At 42.6% G+C, this 24,326-nt stretch overlaps 1 protein-coding gene across 1 annotated transcript; it reads right to left on the bottom strand.

Annotated features, from left to right (window-relative positions):
• Positions 1 to 13,462: 13,462 nt before the first annotated feature.
• LOC149381814 (uncharacterized) lies at positions 13,463 to 14,290 on the bottom strand. Its single transcript, XM_089601431.1, has one exon. The coding sequence runs from the start codon at positions 14,288 to 14,290 to the stop codon at positions 13,463 to 13,465; it is 828 nt and encodes a 275-aa protein (XP_089457557.1).
• Positions 14,291 to 24,326: the final 10,036 nt, after the last annotated feature.

Below are 24,326 nucleotides of genomic sequence, written 5' to 3'. Positions count from 1 at the left end.
CAACATTCCAATATTCCAATATTACCATTAGGTTAATATTATTAACTATCATAGTAAATAATATCATCCATAACAAAAGAAATTAGTAAATCTAATTAACAATAACAAAAACTACAGTAAATCTTATTTGCCGTAACAAGAAAGATAGTAAATCTTATTTATCGTAAAAAAAAAATAAAAGTAAATCTTATTTACCGTAACAAGAACAAAAGTAAATCTTATTTACCGTAACAAGAACAAAAGTAAATCTTATTTACCGTAACAAGAACGGCAGTAAATCTTATGTACCGTAACAGAGAAAGTATCAGAGATGAGAATTAGTTAATCTAACTGTAAATAAGATTTACTAATTATTTCCGTGAACAATCGAGGACAATAAATATAACAGTAAAAGTAACAGAGATGTGGATTAGTTAATCTAACAGTAAATACGATTTACTAATTATTTCCGTGAACAATCGAGGATAATAAATCCGACAATAAATCATATTAACCATTGACAGTTAGTAGTATTAAGTGTTTCAAATTCTTTGAGTTTCATTTGCAAGTTAATAGTATTTTTTCGTTGTAAATATTATTTACATTGATACTTAATAATATTAAGTGTCAATGTAGATAATATTAACTATTAATATTTGAGAGAATTTCATTAATTGGGCTTAATAAGCCATTAAATATCAAGATTAGACCCTAATGTGTAAAAATATCTAAATATGGACTTTTGACCCAAAATCGGACAAAAACACCCCTGATTCAAAAAACTCATATTTTTCTCTCATTTTCAAATGATTTTCATCACAAATCTTTTGGTCTTCGAATTGGTTGCGCTAGGATTAGAATTTTCGGTGGTCGAGCTCATTGAATCTCATCGATTTTGAGGAATTTGGGTATGTGTTCAGTTTCGATTTTGAGAGTTTCACATTGAATCTCATCGTACGACATCGTACAGCATCGTATGTATTCAGTTTCGATTTTGAGGGTTTCACATTGAATCTCATCGTACGGCATCGTATCGTATCGTACGACATCGTACAACATCGTACGACATCGTACAGCATCGTATGTGTTCAGTTTCGATTTTGAGGGTTTCACATTGTTTCTCATCGTACGGCATCGTATCGCATCGTACAGCATCGTACGACATCGTACAACATCGTACATTATAATGTGTATGAATTTTATCGATTTTGAGGGTTTCACATTGTATCTCATCGTACGATGCCGTACGATGCTGTACGATGTCGTACGATGCTGTACGATGTCGTACGATGCTGTACAATGTCGTACGATGCCGTACGATGAAATTCAATGTGAAACCCTCAAAATCGAAACTGAACACATACGATGTCGTACGAGCTCGACCACCGAAAATTCTAATCCTAGCGCAACCAATTCGAAGATGAAAAAGAATTGTGATGAAAATCATTTGAAAATGAGAGAAAAATATGGGTTTTTTGAATCATGGGTGTTTTTGTCCGATTTTGGGCAAAAAGTCCATATTAAGATATTTTTAAACATTAGGGTCTAATCTTGATATTTAATGGCTTATTAAGCTCAATTAATGAAATTTCTCTAATAATTCGCAGTTAAAACTTCTTTTAACCCCAAAACCAACCCGAAAAACCCAAACTCAAGTCCACATCCACGGAGCAGCAAACCTCCTCGCCTCGTTCCTCGTCCGACAACTCGTCTTCGGCTCAAACTCAGCAAAGAACAAATCGAACCCCGACGATTGGGTTCTCTGAGCCCAAAGGTTCTTCTCTGAGTACAATCGTCATCTCTCCGACGCTGAGAAGGTTCAGATCACCGTCGAAAGCTTTAAAGGCGAAGTACAAGACAGGATTTAGGGTCGATCATTCAGGATTGGTCCGAGCTCGGCTGCGACTCATGTTCCACCAGTGGAAAGGTTTCAGACGAAGAAGATGCTTAACTCAACTGGAAAATAAACAAATAAATATATATATATATTTTTTTTTGCAATTGTCTTCTTCATTTCGTTTCGCTAAAAAAAATGTCTGAATCAAAAGGTGCAAAAAATGAAATTTAAAAAACAGGCACCACTCAAGGAAATTTTATTCATAACGCAGAGGTGATCACGTTAGATTTGCTTCAGCTCAAACAAATGGGGAGTGAAAAACCCAAACCTGAGCTTCTTTTTTTTTTTCAGTACAAAATCAAAGTTTTATTTGAAGAACAAAACCAAACAGATGGTAGAAAGATGACGAAGTTGAAATCCAAACCTAATAGTCGTTTTTATTTAAAGAACAAAATAAAACAGAAGCTAGAAATACGAAGAGGTTGAAATGCTAACCTGTTTTGTTCATTTGAATGGAAGCTCTTTTGAGTTTTCCGCGCTTGAACATGGCAAAGATGAGGCAATTGTGTTGATTGCATTATCTGTGAATGAGTTTGCCAGAGAAGAAACAGCAAGAATTGTCCGCATTAAATGAAAAAACAATAATGCTCTTTCCTTTTATGTTTGATTCGTGAGATATCTTTCTGAAGCTTTATTTTCCCTTTCTTGATTTTTCGATCGATCATTGAAGAATATGCGGAGGAGCTATAATCTTCGGCTTTATATCAACGCCTCAGTCCCAGCGTCTCACGGGGGATTATTTGTGGCCGGATCTCAAAAAATCTGGCTCTGGAAAACGTTTCTCGAAGCCTCTCTGATCGGAGATCGTCGACCTCGACGACGCCTTCGAGGCTGATTTTCCGGTCGAGACAGAGCACCGGAGGGATCTCCGTCCGGCGGAGGGGCCCTCTCGGTGGAGGCAGCGACGAGAGACGTGGAGTCCCTCGCGGTGGTGCGGACGAAAGTGTGGAATCAGAGAGGTTTGGAGGACTCTCGAAGCCTCGGCCATGGCTGTGGTGTGAGGATGAGATGAGTTTGAAGAAAAGGCAATTTCGGAACTCTAATTAGTGTTTGGCTATTATTTTAGTTTGGCTATTATTTTAATCCCTCCTCTCTCTATGAAAAGGTTAGTTATTAACAAATCTAAAAAAAAAAATCGGTCGAGCGCGGCCCAATTGAAAACTCTCCATAACCCTCACATTCTCTCGCATCTCTCTTCCTTAATTTTTCGTTTTTTTACTTTGAAATTTCAAAAGTTCATATCTTTTTATTTGAACTCGAAATTGAGTGATTTCAAGTCTTATGAATTCGTGGCGACGAGATCTTCAAAATATACCCATTGTGTTGGATGAAAGTTGCTATTTACTGTTGTGGAATTTTGCGAGAGAACGTTTTTCATCGGGCACATAATCCGTGTACGTCATCACGCTCTTGAACGCCGATTCCACGTTCCTGTAAATAGCTTAAAATTGTCTGGAAATAATTGTAAATTTTTGGAAATTACAAATAAAACATTTCGATTCCCTTGATCTTCAAGTTTTTTTTTTTGGGATTTCTGGTTTTTTTTTTCAAATACTGAAAATGACAGAGGTCCGAATTTTTTGCTTTTTTATTTTTAAATGGTAGATGTTGCGCCTTCTTCCTTCAAACTTTTGAAGATGACTACCATTGTTTTTGTTTATAGAGAAAACTAAAGGTAATTTTATGAATTAATGGCTCGCGTTGTATTTGGAGGTGATAGTTAACTGTTGATGTCGATTTCAACAATCTCAAATTATAATATCGTATATATATTTGATTTACTATAAGTATGAGTTTCAGAAGACGTCGTATAAGAAGCAAATGAAATTCTAAAGAAATGGGCTGAAATAAATAGAAATGCTCGAAGCTTTTATTAATAACTGAATAAATTACAGACCGGAGGGAGGCGAAGTACCGAAGTTAATATGGACGAACTCAAAGAAATAAAGTAATAAAATAATCGATAATGATCTCTGGCTTGCGTGTGTGAAATTCAACATATCAGCTTCTATTTATAGTCGAGGTTGGCCGGTAGAAGCGGACACGTGTTCGTCAGTTCGGCACTGTCGCGTCGTCAGTCAAAGTTATCCCAGATCCGGTCTTCGCGGCGAGGTCTTCTATCTGACTGAGACCGCTTCTTCGTGCTGAGTCAACGTTGGGCGGCTCATGCTGTGGCGAACTGGGTTCCTTATCGGACCTGGGCCGAGCTCCATGAGTCGGGCTGGGTCCAGACGCGTTCCTGAGAGCCGTATTGGTCTGTTGTTGAGCTTTGGTCGGCCCTAAGCCCAACTTAAATGTTTTTTTGTTATTTTATTTTTAGAAAAATGATTTTTGACCCCCACAATTAGCCCCCGAGTATTTTGAAAAATATTTCAAATATTTTTTAGAATACTTGAGCGTATTTTTCGAAATCCCGAAATAAACTGGGGGGAAAATATTCGAATTTTTGGTTCTGGGCGCGCGCGGTGCGTATTTCCGGGGTTATTTCGACACGTGGCGCGATTTAAACGCGCTTCGTCAGCCGAAACCGAAAAGTTGTTTCGGACGCTCTTTCTTTTGGCGCGTGGTGCGCACACCTGAGACTTCTGTGACGCGTGGCGCGATCTCAGTCGCACTACGTCGGTCGAAATCAAAGAGTCGGATATTATCTCAGAATATTTGATTTGATTCGCAATCATTAGATATTCTCGTAATTCGGTTTTAAAATAAATGGTTATAAATAAGAGTGATCCAAAGGGTCGTTTCACTTCATTTATATTCCGTGCGGCTTCGGTGAAAAGGTAACTTCTCATTTCTTTTATTTCTCTAAACTACTCTTCTCTCTTTTCTCTCAAACGCTTTTTATTTTCTGCGACTTCGTCTTTAAAGTTCTTCATTTCGTCTTGCGAACTCAGGCTAAAGTTTATTTTCTGAGTACTTCGTCCTTATTCTTGTTAGCGGTCTTAGACGAAGTTCCCATCTTTAAACAGCCCTTCTCTTCTTAGCCTAAACTTTCATTTGTTACGATGTCTGGGCCTGAGATCCTGCAGTCGGGACCCAATCCTTTGGGTAATGAGGATATCCTCATGCCTTCGGCTGTCAGGAGCTCTGACCTCACGAGCATTCGTAGTAGATATCAAATAGCCCCCGAGATTGGGCTTCTTTTACCTCCCCCTCTTGCTACAGCGGACACCATAGTTGAGGGGTACTGTTGTATGTATGAAGTTTGGTTGGAATCGTGTGGACTTCGGTTCCTGATCCATCCTCTTCTTTTCGACTTCGTCGAGGCGCTGGGGTTAACCCTACCCCAAATGTGTCCTAATTTTGTCAGAATGGTCATGGGTCTCTTGGTCGTGGCCCATGAACAGAAAGTGATGTGAACTCGTCAGAGAGATTTGTCGGAGTTCAATTTGAGCGGACCGTCTATCGGAAGGTTTGGATATAGACGAAGCTTTCGTGCTCGAAACCTTCGAATTAGGATGGATCGAATGATGCCACGAAGGGATGCGGAATTCCCGTCGATAAATCGAACGAACGCCACAAAAATTTTGAGCACAAATTCTTGATAAGTTCTAGACGAAGAGAATCTTCACTAAACACACAAACACACTTTTTTCATATATTTTCAAGCTGTCCATACTAGAGCTTACACACACATATATATAGTCTAGATAATAACCTCTAGACACAAACCTTACATATTCTAATTCAATGGTTATAAAACCAAATGAATGAAAAAAACATAACCACAAAAATAAATAACCATAACCTCTAAGAAAATAAAAACCACCAAGTAATGAAAATTAAAAGCTAAAGGTTACAAAACAAGTAAAAAAAAAAACATCCAAATTTGTTGATGAGTGCATTGGCCTTTCTTCACATTGATGCTTGAGATGTCCTCATCATTCCCTCCGGGTTGAGAAGGATTTGCCCTCAAATCAAATTGTCTTTTCCTTTATCTTTTTTTTTTTATTGTTATTATTACCTCACTTTCTTGGCACATTTGTTGTTGGTCTTTGAAAATTTCTTTTGGAGAAAGTGGTGACAAAGTGATGTCGCGGTGGTTGTGGCGGAAAGTGTACTTGTTGGTGAATCTTCTATTCATATCTTCAATTAAACCTTGGAGCAACTCAAAATTCCTCGGCATGTCGTTGTTGTTTCCATCGTAAGACATTTTTTTTTCTTCTTTTGTTTTTTTTTTCTCTTTTTTTTGTTTTTTTTTTCTCTTTTTTTTGTTCTTTTTTATCTATTCTCTCTTTTTTTTTTTTGCTTTTTTTCATTTTTTTTTTGGAAGTTGCAAATGCAGATACAAAACTAGGAGGAGAAAAAAAAATTGGACACCTTTGATAGAAATTGGCTCTGATACCACTTGATGTGAACTCGTCGGAGAGATTCGTCGGAGTTCAATTTGAGCGGACCGTCTATCGGAAGGTTTGGATATAGACGAAGCTTTCGTGCTCGAAACCTTCGAATTAGGATGGATCGAATGATGCCACGAAGGGATGCGAAATTCCCGTCGATAAATCGGACGAACGCCACAAGAATTTTGAGCACAAATTCTTGATAAGTTCTAGACGAAGAGAATCTTCACTAAACACACAAACACACTTTTTTTCATATATTTTCAAGCTGCCCATACTAGAGCTTACACACACACATATATAGTCTAGATAATAACCTCTAGACACAAACCTTACATATTCTAATTCAGTGGTCATAAAACCAAATGAATGAAAAAAACATAACCACAAAAATAAATAACCATAACCTCTAAGAAAATAAAAACCACCAAGTAATGAAAATTAAAAGCTAAAGGTTACAAAACAAGTAAAAAAAAACATCCAAATTTGTTGATGAGTGCATTGGCCTTTCTTCACATTGATGCTTGAGATGTCCTCATCAGAAAGTTGACCTCGTTTTGACGGACCTGGTCCGTCTTTGCGTGGTCAAGGCGAACTCGAAGCACGACCCTAAGTGCTTCTATCTTTCGAAGGCCGCGGGCTGGGGGGTGATTTCCGGCCTCCCTTCGAAAGACAAGAACTGGGGACGGCGCTATTTTTTCTTCGCCGTCAATGAGCAATCCCTCGGGAACCGTTCTCGCAGCTTCTCGGCGAAGTGGGCGAGCTCTCCGAGTATGCGGTCTTAAAATTCCGTATTGTTTATTTACATACTTTTTCATACAGGGGTCTGAACCGTGTATCATTTTTTGTTTTTGTCATTCGCAGAGAAGATCAAAGCTCCTTCGATTGCGGAGTTCGCAATCAAGCTCGACCTACTTCGCGAAGGCATAAACGATTGGCCGAGCTTCACTCCGGAGAGGTTTATCTCAGCCGGACTTTGGCCTCCTTCTCCCAGATTTGGTAAGCTCGACGTCTTTTATATGATTTTGCTCAACGAGTTTCCTCTCGTTACTTATTTCATTTCTGTATATATATGTATGTTTGATTTTTTATAGTTACCGAGGAAACGATGAACGTGCCACTTAGCGCCAGGGACGCAAGGCGAAGTAAGAAGACCGCGACAGCATCCTCTTCGGCTGCTGCGCCCTCGGATCTTCCTCGAGATCCCGAGGTCGAGGTCGTGGGAGAGCGCTCTCACGCCGACATCCCGGTCGTGGACGTCGAAGGTGAGGTCGCCCCTACGGGGGCCGTAGAGGCTCAGGACGGCCAAGCTCCTGGGTCTGCTTCTGTCTCGCCTTTGGGGAGGGCGGATGCTGCGGAGCCCAGGAAGAGGAAAACTTCTACCGGCCGGAGCGAGGGCTAAGATGAAGAAGAAGAGGAAGAGGCTCCTCTTCAGAGGAAGAGGAAGAAGAAGAACAAGGGAGATGGGAATAGGGGCCCGGAGCCCACAGTTACCCCGGTTGATCCGGGGGTAGCTCCTGAAAGCGGAACGGCTCCAGGGGAGAGGCACGCCGGCTGTTGGGAGTGATGAGGCGAGGACCCGGGGCGGCCCTGCGAGGGCGCGGGGAGGTGACCTTGGTGCTTCTTCTTCGAAATCGAAGAAGAAGCACTGCGTCAGCTTCCATTACAAGAAGGACTACCTTCTCTGCGACGATCTTTATTCGTCCGCAGGGCTTGTCAGGTAGATGACCTTGGACGGTCACGATCTGCCTAAGGTCCCTGAGCTGGTGGAGGCGGACTGGTATCGATGCATGTCGTCGACCATCACCGGGGTAAGCACATTTTAACTTCTAGCCAGCCAGTTTCACCAAAGTGATCGGACTGAAATACTTAGTGCTTTCTAAAATGGTCTAACTGAGATGATGTTTTCCATTCTTTTTTGTCGGCAGCTATGTACCCAGTTCAACCGGGGGGTCTACCGGTACGAGAGGCATCTCCGAAAGGCAAAAGCCTCCCTCGACGAGCTCGACACGGTAAAGAAGGGGACAGAGTCCCTTCAGGCCGAGCTCAAGGAAGTTGGAGGGAAGGTGGCTTCCCTTGAAGAGGACGTCGCCGCCAAGGACGCGCTCTTGGTGAAGTATAAGGCCGCCCAGGCCGACCTGGTGTCGAAGGCCAAGGGACTGGAAGCTGAGGTCGCGAGGAAGGAGGCCGCGATTGAGAAGTGGGGCATCCACTCGACCGAGCTCAAAAAGAAGCTGGACGTATCCGAGGCCAAGGTGAGGATTAGAGATCGGGATCAGGGCGCCGCTCTGAGCGAGCTGGGGAAGATCAAAAGATCGGCGAACATCGAGAAGGCTCGGGCGGTCCTATCGGTACGGAAGGCGACCTCGCTGCGCTATCGAGAGCAGATACTGAAGTATCGTGCTCAGAAGGAGAAGATGGATGAAGCCGTCGTCATTCTGAGGAAGCTCGAGCAATGCCGAGGCAATAGAGAGTTGATCTCGGAGGCTCTGAAGGGGGACATCTCGGACTGGTCGGGCGAACTGAAAGACACTGAGGATGACATTGCTCAGTACGAGGCAGATCTCGCCGCTGTCGCCGTTCCCGAGGTCGAGGATGTCCCTTTCACTCCCTATGCCGATCGCTCTCCTCCTGAGACCCAACCCGACTCCGTCCCCGATGCTTCCGCCGAGGTTCCCGAGTCGGAGGCTCCTGCTTTTGATGAGCACGGCTCGATGATGGGAGTGGCAGACGAGGTCCTGAACCCGATCGTCGAGGTCGAGGAAGAGGCGCAGTGATCCAACCCATCTCCCGAGCATCCCGAGGCTTAAGCTCAGAGTTGCCTTTGTCGTGGTCTCATCGACGTTTATTTCTGCGTTTTAGGGTTTTTATTATTATTTTTTTTTGTTTTTTGCTTTTGGGCCCGGTTGTTTTGGGCGAGACTTCAATTTATTTTGAGACAATTATAGGGGGCTTCGGTACCCCTATTTATTTTGGAATGCATATTACTATTTTTATTTACTTTTTCTGAATGCAGCTTTTCTTTCTTTAATATTTGCCAAGTCTTTTAGCTCGCTTAATTATTTCGAGAAAGCTATGAATGTGTGTATATTGTCCAAGTCACTCAGGTCGCCTCTGCGTTCTGAGGGCGTCCGTAGAATGTTACCTGGCCGAAGTCTTGATTACTTTGGATTTTATAAAATCTGTTAAGTCTTTTAGATCGACGGGATCTAAAATGGTTCCCTTAAGATTTTAGGTCGAGGTCATATGGCGGTACTTTATAAGTGGCTAAGTCTTTTAGATCATTGTAGTGTCTAAAATGTTTCCCTTAGGCCGGAGTCGCGTTGCCATACGTTTTGATAGTTGCTAAGTTTTTTAGATATTCCGAATCTAAAATGTTTCCCTTAGGCTAGAGTGAACAAATGAATCCCGTACGGGCGAGGTCCTCTCTGGCGAGGTGCGTCCTCTGATTCAGAAGTCACGTGAGATGGCGAGGTGAGACTTCGGATCTCATCTCGGATGTGAGGTATTTACACCGTGGTCCTAGGACGAGGTGTGGGCTTCGGGCCCTTTATTCATATACTTGTGGTTGTTACTCGACGGGCGAGTAAGATTGTTTTATTTTTGGGACTGTGCCTTTGCAAAGAAAGGCTGCCTACGTACCCTTATGCAGGGATCAAGTCAGTCGTAGTTCGATTCTTGCGCTTAGCAGTAATATTTTTTGAGGTTGATCACGTTCCATGATCGCAAAACGGGAACACCGTCGAGTGTCTCGAGTTCGTAGACCCCGGGATGTGCTATTTTCGTGACCCTGTAAGGGCCCTCCCAATTTGCACCGAGTTTTCCCGCGTTTGCTTCGGCAGTATTTTGGAATACTTTTCGGAGAACCAAGTCTCCTACGTCGAATTTTTTTGTGTTGACTCCGTTATTGTAGAATCTGGCAATTGATTGTCTATAGAGGGACATTCGTGCCAGGGCCGCATCTCGCCTTTCTTCCACAAAGTCCAAGGAGTCGCATAATGATTCGTTGTTTTTCGACTCGTCTTCAGGTGCGTGCGTCACCCTAAGGGTTTGCACCTGGTGCTCGACCGGGATGACCGACTCGACCCCGTGAACTAAGGAAAACGGGGTTTCTCCTGTCGGTCGTCGGGGACTGGTTCGATATGCCCAGAGCACGCCAGGCAACTCTTCTGCCCATCGCCCTTTCTTGGCGTCGAGCCTCTTTCGTATTGAGTCTACTATAGTTTTGTTTGTTGCTTCCGCGTGTCCATTTCCTTGGGGATACCGAGGTGTCGACATCCTCAATTCTATGTTATTGCGGAAGCATAAGGTTCTAAATTTTTTTTGTATGAATTGTGACCCGTTGTCTGTTACGATCTCGTGAGGGGTTCCATGCCGACAGATTATATTCTTCCAGATGAATGCGGTTACGTCGACGTCCTTTACCAGGACGAAAGCGCATGCTTCGACCCATTTTGAGAAATAATCTGTTAAGATTAGTAAAAATCTTAATCCGCCGGGAGCGGACGGCATCGGTCCCACGATGTCCATTGACCATTTCATGAATGGGTATGGAGACGAGATGGAGGACAACTCTTCGGTGGGTCTTTTTATGTTGGGAGCGTGGCGTTGGCATTGGTCGCAGCGGCGCGAATGCGCTTCACAATCTGCCAGCATGGTCGGCCAAAAGTAGCCTTGCCTTTTTATTTTGAGGGCGAGCGCTCTACCCCCTATGTGGCTTCCGCACTCTCCCTCGTGTACATCTTCCAGGATTCGTCTTGACTCGTCTGTGCTGATGCACTTAAGGTATGGTCCTGCGAAGCTTCTTTTATATAGATTTCCGTCTATTACGCAGAATCTCGCGCTCCTTAATATCAGCTTTCGTTTTGCCATCTTGTCGGACGGGACCGTACCAGTCGTGATGTAATGTATGACTTCATCTCTCCAATCCCCCCTTCTATAGTTATTACTGCCGTGACAGTGATGGCTATGGAAGGTTGTTTGATTGTCTCGACTGGTATTACCCTTTTGAGGTCCGGGTCCGAAGTAGATGCCAATGTAGCTAGTGCGTCTGCAGAGGTGTTTTCGCCCCTGGGGATTCGCGTTAGGGAAAATTGTTTGAATTGCGCCGCAAGGTCTTTCACGACCTTTGAATAGGCTTCCATCCGTTCATCCCTTGTTTCATACTCGTCGGAATATTGGTTCGCCACAAGCTGTGAATCGCAGTAAGCCTCCACTTGTTTTGCTCCTACGGCTGTGACCAATCTTAGTCCGGCTATTAGCGCTTCATATTCGGCTTCATTGTTGGACGCAATGAAGTCGAGTCTGAACGACTGCTCAATGACCTCGCCGTGGGGCGATGTCAGGTGTATTCCTACTCATGCCCATTGTTTTGATGATGGCCGTCTACTTTAAGTATCCAGGTGCCATCATCTCCGGTCACGGTTGGGTCCTCTTTTGGGAGTTCGATTAGGAAATCTGCTAAAACTTGAGACTTAGCGCAAGTCCTAATTCGATACTCAATGTCGTACTCGCTTAGTTCTACTGCCCATTTGGTCAATCTCCCTGACTGGTTGGGGCTGTGTAGAAAACTTCTTAGCGGTTGGGTCGTCATCACTATTATGGAATGGGACTGGAAATACGGCCGAAGTTTTCGTGCTGCGGAAACTACGGCTAATGCCAATTTTTCCATTATAGGATATCGAGTTTCGGCGTCGACTAACGACTTGCTTACATAAAATATGGGTCGTTGGTCGCCTTGCTCTTCCCTAACGAGCACTCCACTAACTGCTGCCTGGGAGACGGCAACATATAAGTAGAGAGGTTCCCATGTCACAGGTTTTGCTAAAATCGGGGGTGTCGCTAGGTACGCTTTAAGTTCTTTGATTGCCTCTTCGCATTTTTCGTTCCATTCGAGTTTCTTATTCCCTTTCAGGAGTCGATAGAACGGGAGGCATTTATCGGTAGATCGGGAGATGAAGCGATTGAGGGCGGCGATACGGCCTGTTAGTCGCTGCACTTCTCTCCTATTGCGGGGTGAGGGCATTTCCCTCAGGGCATTTAGTTGGTCTGGATTTGCCTCAATTCCACGTTGGGTGACCAGATACCCAAGGAATTTCCCAGACGATACCCCGAATGAGCACTTGGCAGGATTTAACTTCATTTGGTATTTATTCAATACCTCGAAGCATTCCTGCAAATGCCCTACGTGATCACAGTCTCTTAGGGACTTGACGAGCATGTCATCAATGTATACCTCCATTGTTTTTCCTATTTTTTCTTTGAACATTTCGTTGACTAGCCTTTGATAGGTTGCGCTAGCATTTTTTAGTCCAAATGGCATGACCTTGTAGCAGTAAGTGCCTCGGTCAGTTATGAAGGCCGTTTTTTCTTGATCGTCGGGGTGCATTAGGATCTGGTTGTATCAAGAGAACGCATCCATGAACGAAAATCTTATGTCCCGCGGTTGCCTCTACGAGCCGGTCGATGTGTGGCAAGGGGAAGCTGTCTTTGGGGCATGCTTTATTCAAATCAGTGAAGTCGATGCACACCCTCCATTTTCCATTTTTCTTTTTCACGACGACGGTATTTGACAACCAATCCGGATATTTGACTTCGCGGATTGAGTTAGCCTTCAGGAGTCTTTCGACTTCGTCGTTAACTATCGATGCTCTATCGGGACCAAGTTTTCGCCTTTTCTGTTTTACTGGCTTGAAGCTTGGGTCTACGTTAAGTTGGCGTCGATACTAATCCCTGGCATATCTTCCGTGGTCCAAGCAAAAGTTGATTTGTTTCGTTTCAAGAAGCAAATAAGTTCTCGTCGTACCCCCATTTTAGTTCGGCTCCGATTCCCACACATTTGGAGGGGTCGAGGCCATCGAGCTGTACTTGTATTGTCATTTCAGTACTCGGGGAGTCCAGCTCTTCTAGTTTAGAGCCTTCATTTTTTGTTAGCTCCAAGTTCATTAATTGCTATTGCTTCTCACTAGTTTCTTTGATATTTTGTTTGTGGTTAGTGAGGTAGCAGCTTCGGGAGGTTGCTTGGTTTCCTCTTATCTCACCTACCCCCTCAGGCGTGGGGAACCAGATACACTGATGAAAGGTAGATGGGACGGCCCTCATCCGGTGTATCCAAGGTCGTCCCAAGATAATATTGTAAGGGGAGAGGCATTCCAGGACCTGGAACTCGACTATCTTATTTAACGGGCAGCTTGATGGTTCCTATCGAGGGAGTGGTCGACCCGTTGAAGCCTGTCAATTAGGTCTGCTATATCTCGATCTCTGATTCTTCGATCCCCATCCTTTTAAGGGTATCCTTGAAGATTAGATCTACGGAGCTTCCTCCGTCGATTAGGACTCGGGCGACCTCACAGTTGGATACGTCGATTGTTATTACGAGCGCATCGTCGTGCTGGTCCGTTGTCCCGGCGGCTTCTCTCTCGGAGAATGAAATTTGGACGTCGTGGTCCTCTTCGATCTTGACGGTCTTGTTCATCAGCTGACGCTGATGAGCCTTAATTGAATTGACCGAGCTTTTGCAAAACTTCGATCCACCCATTATGAAGTCGACTCGGTGTTTTGCCGCGGTCGGTGGGGATTCTGGCTCCCCTTCTTCGATGGGCCTAGATCTTTTTGGCGAGGGATTGCCTCTGCCGCGGTTATTAAAAACCTTCTTTTTGGGTGGGGGACCCAGGTCGACATCTTTCAGTTCCCCCTTTGCATACTTTTCGGCCAATACTTTGCGCATAGTTTCGCAATTTATTGTGGCATGACCGGTGGCTTGGTGGAATTCGCAGAACGCGTTTGGGTCCCTGGTCCATTTTTTTGCTTGGGGACCTCCCTCCTTGCTTTCTTCTCCTATATTGAAAGCGAAACCTGGAGGGGCGTGCTGCTTCCTGTTTTGCGGTCCGACCTCTTGATGATTGGGCATGCGGAGATTATTCCCAGCGCTTACGGGGCGTACCCATGTGTTAGCGTGGGGTTTCTTTTCGGCCGCACGCTGTTTTGCCAAGAAGGCGAACTCCTCCTCGGCTTTGGCGTAGTTCGCGGCTTTGTGGATCGCGTCTTCTAGCGATAGGGGCCGGTTCACAGTCATTTTCAACTTGAACCTCGATTAATGCCATAGTCCGTTCCTCAGGGAGGTTATGGCTGATTCGGGATCGACATTGGAAATTTTCGAGAGGACGTCCTTATAACGGATCATATAATCCTTTAAGGATTCATTTTCTTTCTGTTAAACCCCCCATAGGTCCGCTGTCGTGAGTTCGTCTTCAACGAACATTGAATAATGTTTTAGGAAAGCTGCCGAGAGTTTGGCAAAGCTATCGATGGAGTTCGGCTCGAGTCTGGAGAACCATTCCAAGGCGGCTCCGAACAAGCTTTCGGCGAATAACTGGCAGTACCCTGCCTCTTGTTCTCTCTCTGATAGCATGGCTCGTCCCATCGTAATCCTGAAAGACATGATATAAGCTTTCGGGTTCGAGGTCCCGTTGTAACGCGGGAGCCGAACTTTCCCGGCGTCTCCAATAAAGACGTCGGTTATATTTTTTGCGAAAGGGGTTCTCCTCGTTTCGGCGACAAGTCGGTCTATCTCTGGAGCCGAGCTGGTCGCACTGTGGAATTTTGAACGGACAACCTTTAGCTCGGCTGTTACCGACTCTTTGAATTTTTTGAATTCGTTCATGCTGGGTTTGCCTTCCTGAAAATGGCGAAGTCCCGTGCGCACTGGTGTGACCGTAGTGACTTCGCCCCTGCTAATGTGCGTCTGGTTCTGCCCGCCAAAATATTGGGGGGTGAACATCTGGAAAGTCGCTGCAGGGCGAGGTCCGAAATCAGTCGGGAAAGATCCTTGAGGTGCACCCGCCGGCGGGGGTGGGGGCAGTCCCTCTAGATCGATCGCGGCTTCTGTAGGGACTTCTTCCGTTCCCCCTCCGGGTTGCGAACTCGAACCCGGAGGTAGGTCCGTGCCCTGAGGAACTTGAATCCTGGAGAAGTCCAGACGGACTCCGGGAGGTAGAGCCCGGCTCGTTTGCGCAGCTGACGCCGCGTTGCGAGCGGAATCTAAGGCAGTCACTTCGCCGGATCCCGGCTGTTGACCCGGAGTATTTTGAGGGGTCAAGAGGGAGTCCAGTCGGGCGTTGATGCTCCGGTTGGTTTCCTCTTGACTTCCAATCTTTTTGTTCAGCATATCCAGGATTGCCCTGATCCCCGGAGGGATTTCCTCTCCCGATTCATAGTGAGTTGGGTTGGAAGACATGATTTTGTTTTTCTGGCGAATCTACTTCTTCCGAGGTTAGTCTCTCTGCTTTCCCACAGACGGCGCCAAATTGTTGATGTCGATTTCAACAATCTCAAATTATAATATCGTATATATATTTGATTTACTATAAGTATGGGTTTCAGAAGACGTCGTATAAGAAGCAAAGGAAATTCTAAAGAAATGGGCTGAAATAAATAGAAATGCTCGAAGCTTTTATTAATAACTGAATAAATTACAGACCGGAGGGAGGCGAAGTGCCGAAGTTAATATGGACGAACTCAAAGAAATAAAGTAATAAAATAATCGATAATGATCTATGGTTTGCGTGTGTGAAATTCAACATATCAGCTTCTATTTATAGTCGAGGTTGGCCGGTAGAAGCGGACACGTGTTCGTCAGTTCGGCTATGTCGCGTCGTCAGTCAAAGTTATCCCAGATCTGGTCTTCGTGGCGAGGTCTTCTATCTGACTGAGACCGCTTCTTCGTGCTGAGTCAACGTTGGGCGGCTCATGCTGCGGCGAACTGGGTTCCTTATCGGACCTGGGCCGAGCTCCATGAGTCGGGCTGGGTCCAGACGCGTTCCTGAGAGCCGTATTGGTCTGTTGTTGGACTTTGGTCGGCCATAAGCCCAACTTAAATGTTTTTTGTTATTTTATTTTTAGAAAAATGATTTTTGACCCCCACATTAATCAATTGCTTGCGTTGTTCCTTCGTCCAGAATAATGGCTTAGTTCCATGATTTTTCAAAAAAAGAAACTAATGATTTTTTTAATCTGGATAGGAAAGAGAAAGAGAGTGATAAAGAGGAGAGATAAAAAAAATGTACGATGGAAAGAGAGAGGTAGATAATAACTACTTCTTTTAATAAGGAGTCATACTAATTAATATTTATTGAAAAATTAATTTTTTTATGTTTTCTTTTAGTTTTTGTATTGCCTTAATTATAAGGGTAATTAAGTACATGGAAGAAATATAGAAGAAAGGTTCACACATACATAAAAAAACAAAACAAAAAGTACACTAATATAAATTAATACGTAGCTAGCTTGCATATGCTATCATTTTTATTTTAATAATACGGCTACATATATTTATAAAAAAATTAGCAAAATAGTCACTTAAACGTTTAAGTTTAGCAAAATAGTCAACATTTTGTAAATATTAGGTAAATAGCCACTGCAATTTATTTACAAGCGTATATTTACAAAAATACTCATAAATAAGTTCAAAAATTTATGGGTATTAATGGATATTTTTGTAAATATACTCTTGTAAATAAGCGTAAATAAAATGCAGTGGCTATTTATCTAAGATTTATGAAACGATGACTATATAGCAATTTGAAACTTATTGATTAGCAAAATAGTCAAAATTTCAACTTTTTAACAAAGTAGTCAAAGTTATGTTTTAAAAAAAAAAGTTGACAGCTAAGAATAAATTTTTTGACAATTATTATAAGCAATTTATCACTTTAAAAAAAATTACACATAGGGTAAAAAAATTATGAAATCAGATTGTTGTACGTTTTGGCTATTTCATTACATTAAGACAAACTTTGGCTATTTTGCAAATTCATAACTTTAAATTGGCTATATATATAGATAGTGAAGCTAGCTACTTTAATTGCACACATATATAGATCACTGTGTGCACACTGCCTGGATAAAGCTGGGACACATTCTGTTGCAACATTTGTGTAGTAATCTGCAAGGTTGGCCCTTGGGAATGCACGGATTGAATGTGCATGTTTCGGTGAAAGGGTCTTCTGAGGGCAACTCTGGTGGAGTAATCTACAAGGCTGGCTTGTGAGAATGCAGTTTTGCTGTGACCTCGGCAGCGTTGTCAGAATCAGATTTCTGTTCCCGCTCTTCTTCAGTACTGACTCCACCATCTCCAATGCCGATGAACTCATTGAGTTCTCGTCCTTTTCGGAATTCATGATGTTTTGCTCTTTCATCAACTCTGCTGATGATGGAGCCGCCAACAACGCTATGATTACAGCCATCAATATCGCAACCTTACTCTTCATTGTTTTTGTTATATCGTTATTTTCACATGGTATAAATAACACCCCAAGAGCAAAATATGATACATCAAGTCCATACACAAGGCACAAGCCCACAAGAAAACTCACGCACCAAGCTCCGAGTCAACACTCATGATATGTCTTTCAAAAGATTCTCAAAGAATGTTTTCAAGCTAGACTTCTTGACAAATCTTCAAGACAAAACCACAAAAATAACCACCCGGTCGGCCAAATAAAAGACCACCCGGCCGTCTTCACTCGGCCAAGACCACCCGGTCATCTTCACCCGGCCAAGACCACCCGGTCATCTTCACCCGGCCAAGATCTTCACCCGGCCAAGACCACCCGGTCGTCTTCACTCGGCCAAAATCACCCGGTCGTCTTCACTCGGCCAAGACCACCCGGTCATCTTCACCCGGCCAAGACCACCCGATCATCTTCACCCGGCCAAGATCTTTACCCGGTCGTCTTCACTCGGCCAAAATCACCCGATCGTCTTCACTCGGCCAAAATCACCCGGTCGTCTTCACTCGACCAAGATCACCCGGTCGTCTTCACTCGGCCAAGACCACCCGGCCGTCTTCACTCGGCCAAGACCACCCGGCCATCTCCACCACCTAATCAAGTACTTTTCACCAAACTCCTTGGTCCCTATAAATACCTCATTCATTCACAACACAAGGTAAGTTTCTCTCAACTTGTCAAAACTCTACAAAAATCACACCACCACTTTCTCTCTCTAGAAAACATAGAGACGAGTACAAATCGTTCACCAAGAACATAATACAACACGACTAATGTTGAGCGTCGGAGCGCGCGCCGAGGGAAAACCCTCCGCGTCCCTCTAGATTCACATTTTCTTTGTGGTTAGGTGAAGGTGCAAGGATTCGAAGATCCGACGAAGAACACGAAGAACGTGGAAGATCCAAAGACCCGAAGACTCGAAGATCCGAAGACCCGAAGAACACGATGAACACGTAGAATATGAAAACGTGAGAAACACGAAGAACATGGAAGATTCAAAGGGTTGAAGACTCAAAGAAGCAAAGACTCAAGAACTCAACGAAGAACGCGAAGAATGCGGAAGATCCAAAGACCCGGAAACTCAAGAACCCGGAGACCCAAATATCCGAATAACACAAACACGACGAGAAGAGAAGAACTTCACCAAACCCAACCTACGTGCGGTCATAGGGTCCGGCCCTAGATCGAACCACGGACGGTTCTTAGTGCTAATCCAAAAACGCGATTAACAGTTTTTTTTATGACGCTCTTTATTTTTGTATATGTGATAGAGGACCATACATATATTAAACTTCGGTTATGGTGCTGTCTAAAAAGAGTCTAGCTTAAGTCAAGTCTTTATTATTTATGTCGTTTGGTATATACGACATCTTTTCCATTTATGCAGGTTAGATTATTTTGCTGACTTTACCTTTGTATATATTCTCGGTTTCTAATCTTTTCAGATGAATCACATCAATCAAAGGATATTCCATTTGTTTCTTTCTTCCTCAGTTCTTCTTTTCATTCTAAAAACTCAGGAATCCGACATGGTATCAGAGCCAAACCCATTCTCGATGTTGGGCCACCCGTTTTTACAAACTTCATGCACCAGTTGTTCAATCCTGGGCGTGAGGGGGGTGTATCAGGAAGTCCCACATCGACTGGGGATGTATCCTTTGTGCTACTTATAAAGGTCATGAGTTACTCTTCCTATTGCCAATTAGTTTTAAGATGGAACCCCATGATACTTTAACATGATATCAGAGCTCGCAATCCGTTGATCATCTCAGTCGCAGTTTCGACCTAGCTCAACGCACACGAGTCCAATGGAGAAATTGAATGAAGAAAACACCGGCATCGTAGCGAGATCAGAGAAGATTGAAGATCCAGTCGAAAGTCCATTTTTCCTGCATCATGGAGATAATCATGGTGTTGTTCTTGTTTCTCGATTGCTGATGAGCGACAATTACTCATCGTAGAGTCGATCGATGTTAATCGCCCTCTCCGTCAAGAACAAGTTGGGATTCATCGATGGCACTTATCCTAAACCACCGTCGGAAGATTAAAGATCGAATTCGTGGAGAAGATGTAATAACATCGTAGTCTCATGGATCCTCGCTTCCATTTCAAAAGAAATCGCATCAAGCATCCAGTTCGGAGATTTAACAACAGCGATTTGGAATGATCTCAGAGAACGCTTCGAGCCGAGTAATGGACCAAGAATCTTCAAGACACTTCGAGATCTAGTCAACAACACGCAAGACTCAAAGTCTGTAACCACTCATTTCACGCGGATCAAATCATTATGGGAGGAGTTTCAGAATTTCAAACCGAAATGTTCTTGTGGACGATGTACCTGTGGAACAGCGAAGAGTCTAGCGGCGTTTAATGAAAGTGTCTATGTCATGATCTTCCTCATGGGGTTGAATGACTCATATTCTAACACGGATGGTCAAGTATTGCTCATGGATCCGATTCCCCCAATGAACAAGGTGTTCTCTCTGATTTCACAAGAAGAGAATCGCATAGATTTAGGCCTCGATTTGTAGCAAAATGATCAATCAAATGTCATGGCTATGGCTGTGAGAGATGAATCCAATTCCAAGAAGTTCAACAAGAAGGATCGCCCATACTGTTCTCATTGTAAAATGCTTGGACACACCATTGAGAAGTGTTTCAAGATTCATGGTTATCCGCCTGGATACACCCCAAAGTACAAGAGTCTAAACCAGAAGGACAAAGTGCTAATATCAATGCTTTGACGGATGATCAGTGCCACCAACTCATTGAGATGCTTTCAAGCAAACTCACATCCTCAGTTGCCTCATCTTAAGGGAAATCCAATGCTGATGCAAATCTTGCATCCTTTCACACGGGTTTTTGTTGTTCAGTAGAGAAACTGAATTCATCTAGCTTTTTCAGTAAAACGTGGGTGCTTAACTTGGGTGCTTCGAAACACATTTGCAGTAAAAAAAAATCTATGTTTAAATCACTGACCTATACTACTAGATCTTTAGTTACTCTGCCTAACAACAATGTCATATCAGTCTATTTTTTTTGGAGATGTTGAAGTAAATTCTGACCTTATCTTGCATGAAGTTCTTTTTGTTCCCAATTTCAGATTTAACTTGTTGTTAGTTAGTGCTTTAACTGAAAACAGTAATCTTGTTGTGTCTATAATAGAAACTGGTTTTGTGATACAGGATTTTCTCAAGAAGAAGATGATTGGCAATGGTGAGAAGATGAATGATCCTTATGTGCTATCCAAAGAGCAAGAAGTTTTCACTGCAAAAGTCAATGCAGTTTCAGCTAAGGTTTGGCACATCCGTTTGGGTCACCCTGCACTCAAGAAAATCATCTTTCTCAAAGATGTACTCCGGTTTAATTCGTTTCCCTCTGTTTTAGATCCTTGTAATATCTGTCCCTTGGCAAAACAGCATAAATTGCCCTTTCCTGTTTCTGAAAATAAAAGTGTGAATGTTCTTGATCTTATACATGTGGATGTTTGGGGTCCTTTTCGTACTATTTCTCGTGGTGGACATAGATTTTTCCTTACTATTGTTGATGATCATAGTAGGTTCACTTGGATTTATCTTTTAAAATCCAAGTCTGATGTTACAAAAATTGTTCATGATTTATTACCATAATTGAAAAACAAACAGGAAGCTCTGTGAAGTGTTTTAGGTCTGATAATCCTAGAGAGTTATTATTTATTTATTTCTTTGCTTCTAAAGGGATTGTTCATCAGTTTTTGTGTTGAAACTCCACAACAAAATGCTGTTGTGGAGAGAAAACACCAACACCTTTTGAATGTAGCTAGAGCCTTAATGTTTCAATCTAATTTACCCATTGTGTTTTGGTCTGACTGTATCTTGACTGCAACCTATTTGATAAACAGAATACCCACAGAAGTCTTGGATAACAAGGCATCTTACTCTATTATGTTAAAAAAGGATCTGGATTATAACATTTTGAGAGTTTTTGGGTGTTTAGGTTTTGCTTCCACTTTGAAGAATAATAGGACTAAATTTGAGCCAAGAGCTCGGAAATGTGTCTTCATTGGATATCCAAATGGAGTCAAAGGTTACAAACTGTTTGATTTGGGAAATAAAGATATTTTCATATCAAGAGATGTGATTTTTCATGAGATGGTTTTTCCTTTTCACTATTCTAATCCCTCTTATGATTTACTAGTCCGGATGTTTTTCTTTATCATGTTAGTCCCAAATTGGATAGTGTTGTTCCTTTTGAAACTGATTATCACAGTAATAATGAAGTAGAAGACATAGAGAACACAGTGATACATGATCAGGAGTTGGAAAGCACAGATGAAACACATTCTCATATCTTAGAGAATGACATTGATCATGAGTTGGTGGATAATGGAGAATCAGAAATAGAGCTTAGAAGATCTTCTAGACCGCCTAAGCAGCCCACTTACCTGAGAGATTATCACTGTGGCTTAGTTGACACAGCGACAAGTTTAAAGTCTCAATCTTCTTTTACTTCACCTCATCATCTTAGGAATGTTTTATCTTATGATAGCCTGAGTCATTCTTTTAGAACTTTTATTTTATCTGTTTCTACTTCTTTTGAACCAATTTTTTTTTTATCACAAAGCTGTTAAGCATCAAGAGTGGCGAGAGGCTATGAATGAGGAATTGGAGGCAATGCATGCAAATAAAACCTGGTCTTTGGTGAAATACCCAAAGACAAGAAGGCGATTGGGTGTAGACGGCTGTTCAAAAACAAATTTCATTCAGATAGCACGTTGGCTCGGAGAAAAAGCACGCTTGTTGGAAAAGGGATACACACGGCAAGAAGGACTGGATTACACAGAAACGTTCTCGCCAGTAGCCAAACTTGTAACAGTCAAGACTCTTCTTGCTCTTGCAGCCTCACAAAGTTGGCACTTGGCTCAGATGGACGTTAATAACGCCTTTCTAAATGGTGATTTAGAAGAAGAGGTGTACATGGAATTACCTCTTAGTCATGATACTCAGGGGGGGTCAGGAAAACTTGTCTGTCGTCTACACAAGTCAATCTATGGTCTAAAACAAGCTTTGCGGCAGTGGAACTTGAAGTTCACAGAGGTTTTGTTAGCTTTTGGTTTCAATCAATCCAAAACTGATTACTCACTCTTCACACGAGGATGTGGAGACGCCTTTGTAGCCATAGTTCTGTACGTGGATGATATAGTGGTGGTTGGTCCAAGTCAGAAGGTTATCAATGAAGTCAAGGACCATCTTAGGGCAAACTTTAAAGTCAAGGATTTAGGAGCTATGAGCCTAGGTTTGGAGAAGGCTCGTTCAAAATCTGGGATTTTGGTTACTCAGAGGCAATATGCACTAAATATTCTCAATGACGAGGATTTCTTGCAGTGCAAGCCAGCTAAAACTCCTATGGATCCAAGAATTGTGCTCAACAACTCTGATGGAGAGTTATTACAAGATGTTACTTCCTATAGACGTCTTGTGGGAAGACTGCTTTATTTGACAATAACAAGACCCGATATCACTTTTGCAGTGAATCAGTTTAGCCAATTCATATCCTCACCAAGAGAGCCACATCGACATGCTTGTAATAATCTTTTACGCTATCTGAAGAGTCAACAAGCTCTAGGTCTCTTCTATTATGCAACATCTTCGTTGCAACTTCGAGCTTTCTCTGATGCCGATTGGGAAAATTGCTCAGACTCACGAAGGTCGAATACTGGTTACTGCGTGTTCATTGGTGATTCTCTTGGGTCTTGGAAGTCAAAGAAACAAGCCACAGTCTCAAGATCCTCTGCGGAGTCGGAATATCGAGCTATGGGAGTTGCTAATACTGAAATTCTATGGCTTCAACAATTGTTACGTGATCTTCAAGTTACTCAGTCTCAGACTTCTTTTTGTTTTGCTAATAGTGAAATTCTATGGCTTCAACAATTGTTACGTGATCTTCAAGTTACTCAGTCTCAGACTTCTTTGTTGTTTTTTGATAATCAGGCAGCAGTGTATATTGCTTCGAATCCTGTTTTTCATGAAAGAACGAAGCATATAGAAGTAGATTGTTATGAACGTAAGCAATGACATATCTATAAAACTTGACTTCCAAGTTTTGCTGAGTTGTATTTTATCTTGATGCCCAAGTTTATTTTAGGGTTATTTTAGTAAATTGACAGTGTATCAGGTGGCTATATAAGCACCTCTCTTTTGTTGCATTAAATAACAACTCCCATTGTATTCCTTCGATATCTTATACAGAGAAGTTTCCTCCACTATCTTCTTATTTCTTTTTGCAATCCTTATTCGTATACTGCATATCACCATATTATATATTCATATAATATATACACACACAGAGAGTGAAGAGTGTGACTTTGGTGTGAGTGTTGTCGTTTTGGATTCTCGTGCTCACTTTGATCAACGCAGTTCGGCAACGATTATTAGTGTGGGAACCTACAATTGTCACTTTATACGTGATCATCTGAAGAATGGGAACTTGAAGCCGATGGCCATTAATTCTTCTTTACAAATTGCTGACATTTTGACTAAGCCTTTAGCTTGTCCTATTCTTCACAGTCTTATGGGCAAGATGGTACTTCGAAATGTCTACATGCCATCTTGAGGGGGAGTAAAAAGAGTCTAGCTTAAGTCAAGTCTTTATTATTTCTGTCGTTTGGTATATACGACATCTTTTCCAGTTATGCAGTCAGATTATTTTGCTGACTTTACCTTTGTATATATTCTCGGTTTGTAATCTTTTAAGATGAATCACATCAATCAAAGCAAATTCCATTTGTTTCTTTCTTCCTCAGTTCTTCTTTTCATTCCAAGAACTCAGGAATCCGACACTGTC

This window comes from Urtica dioica, chromosome 11 (assembly GCF_054948205.1).
Source record: "Urtica dioica subsp. dioica isolate 48M chromosome 11, U.dioica_male_clone48M_v1_H2, whole genome shotgun sequence".
Lineage (NCBI taxonomy): Eukaryota > Viridiplantae > Streptophyta > Magnoliopsida > Rosales > Urticaceae > Urtica > Urtica dioica.
The sequence above is the reverse complement of the archived record's forward strand: the minus strand, read 5'-3'. Positions and strand labels throughout refer to the sequence as shown.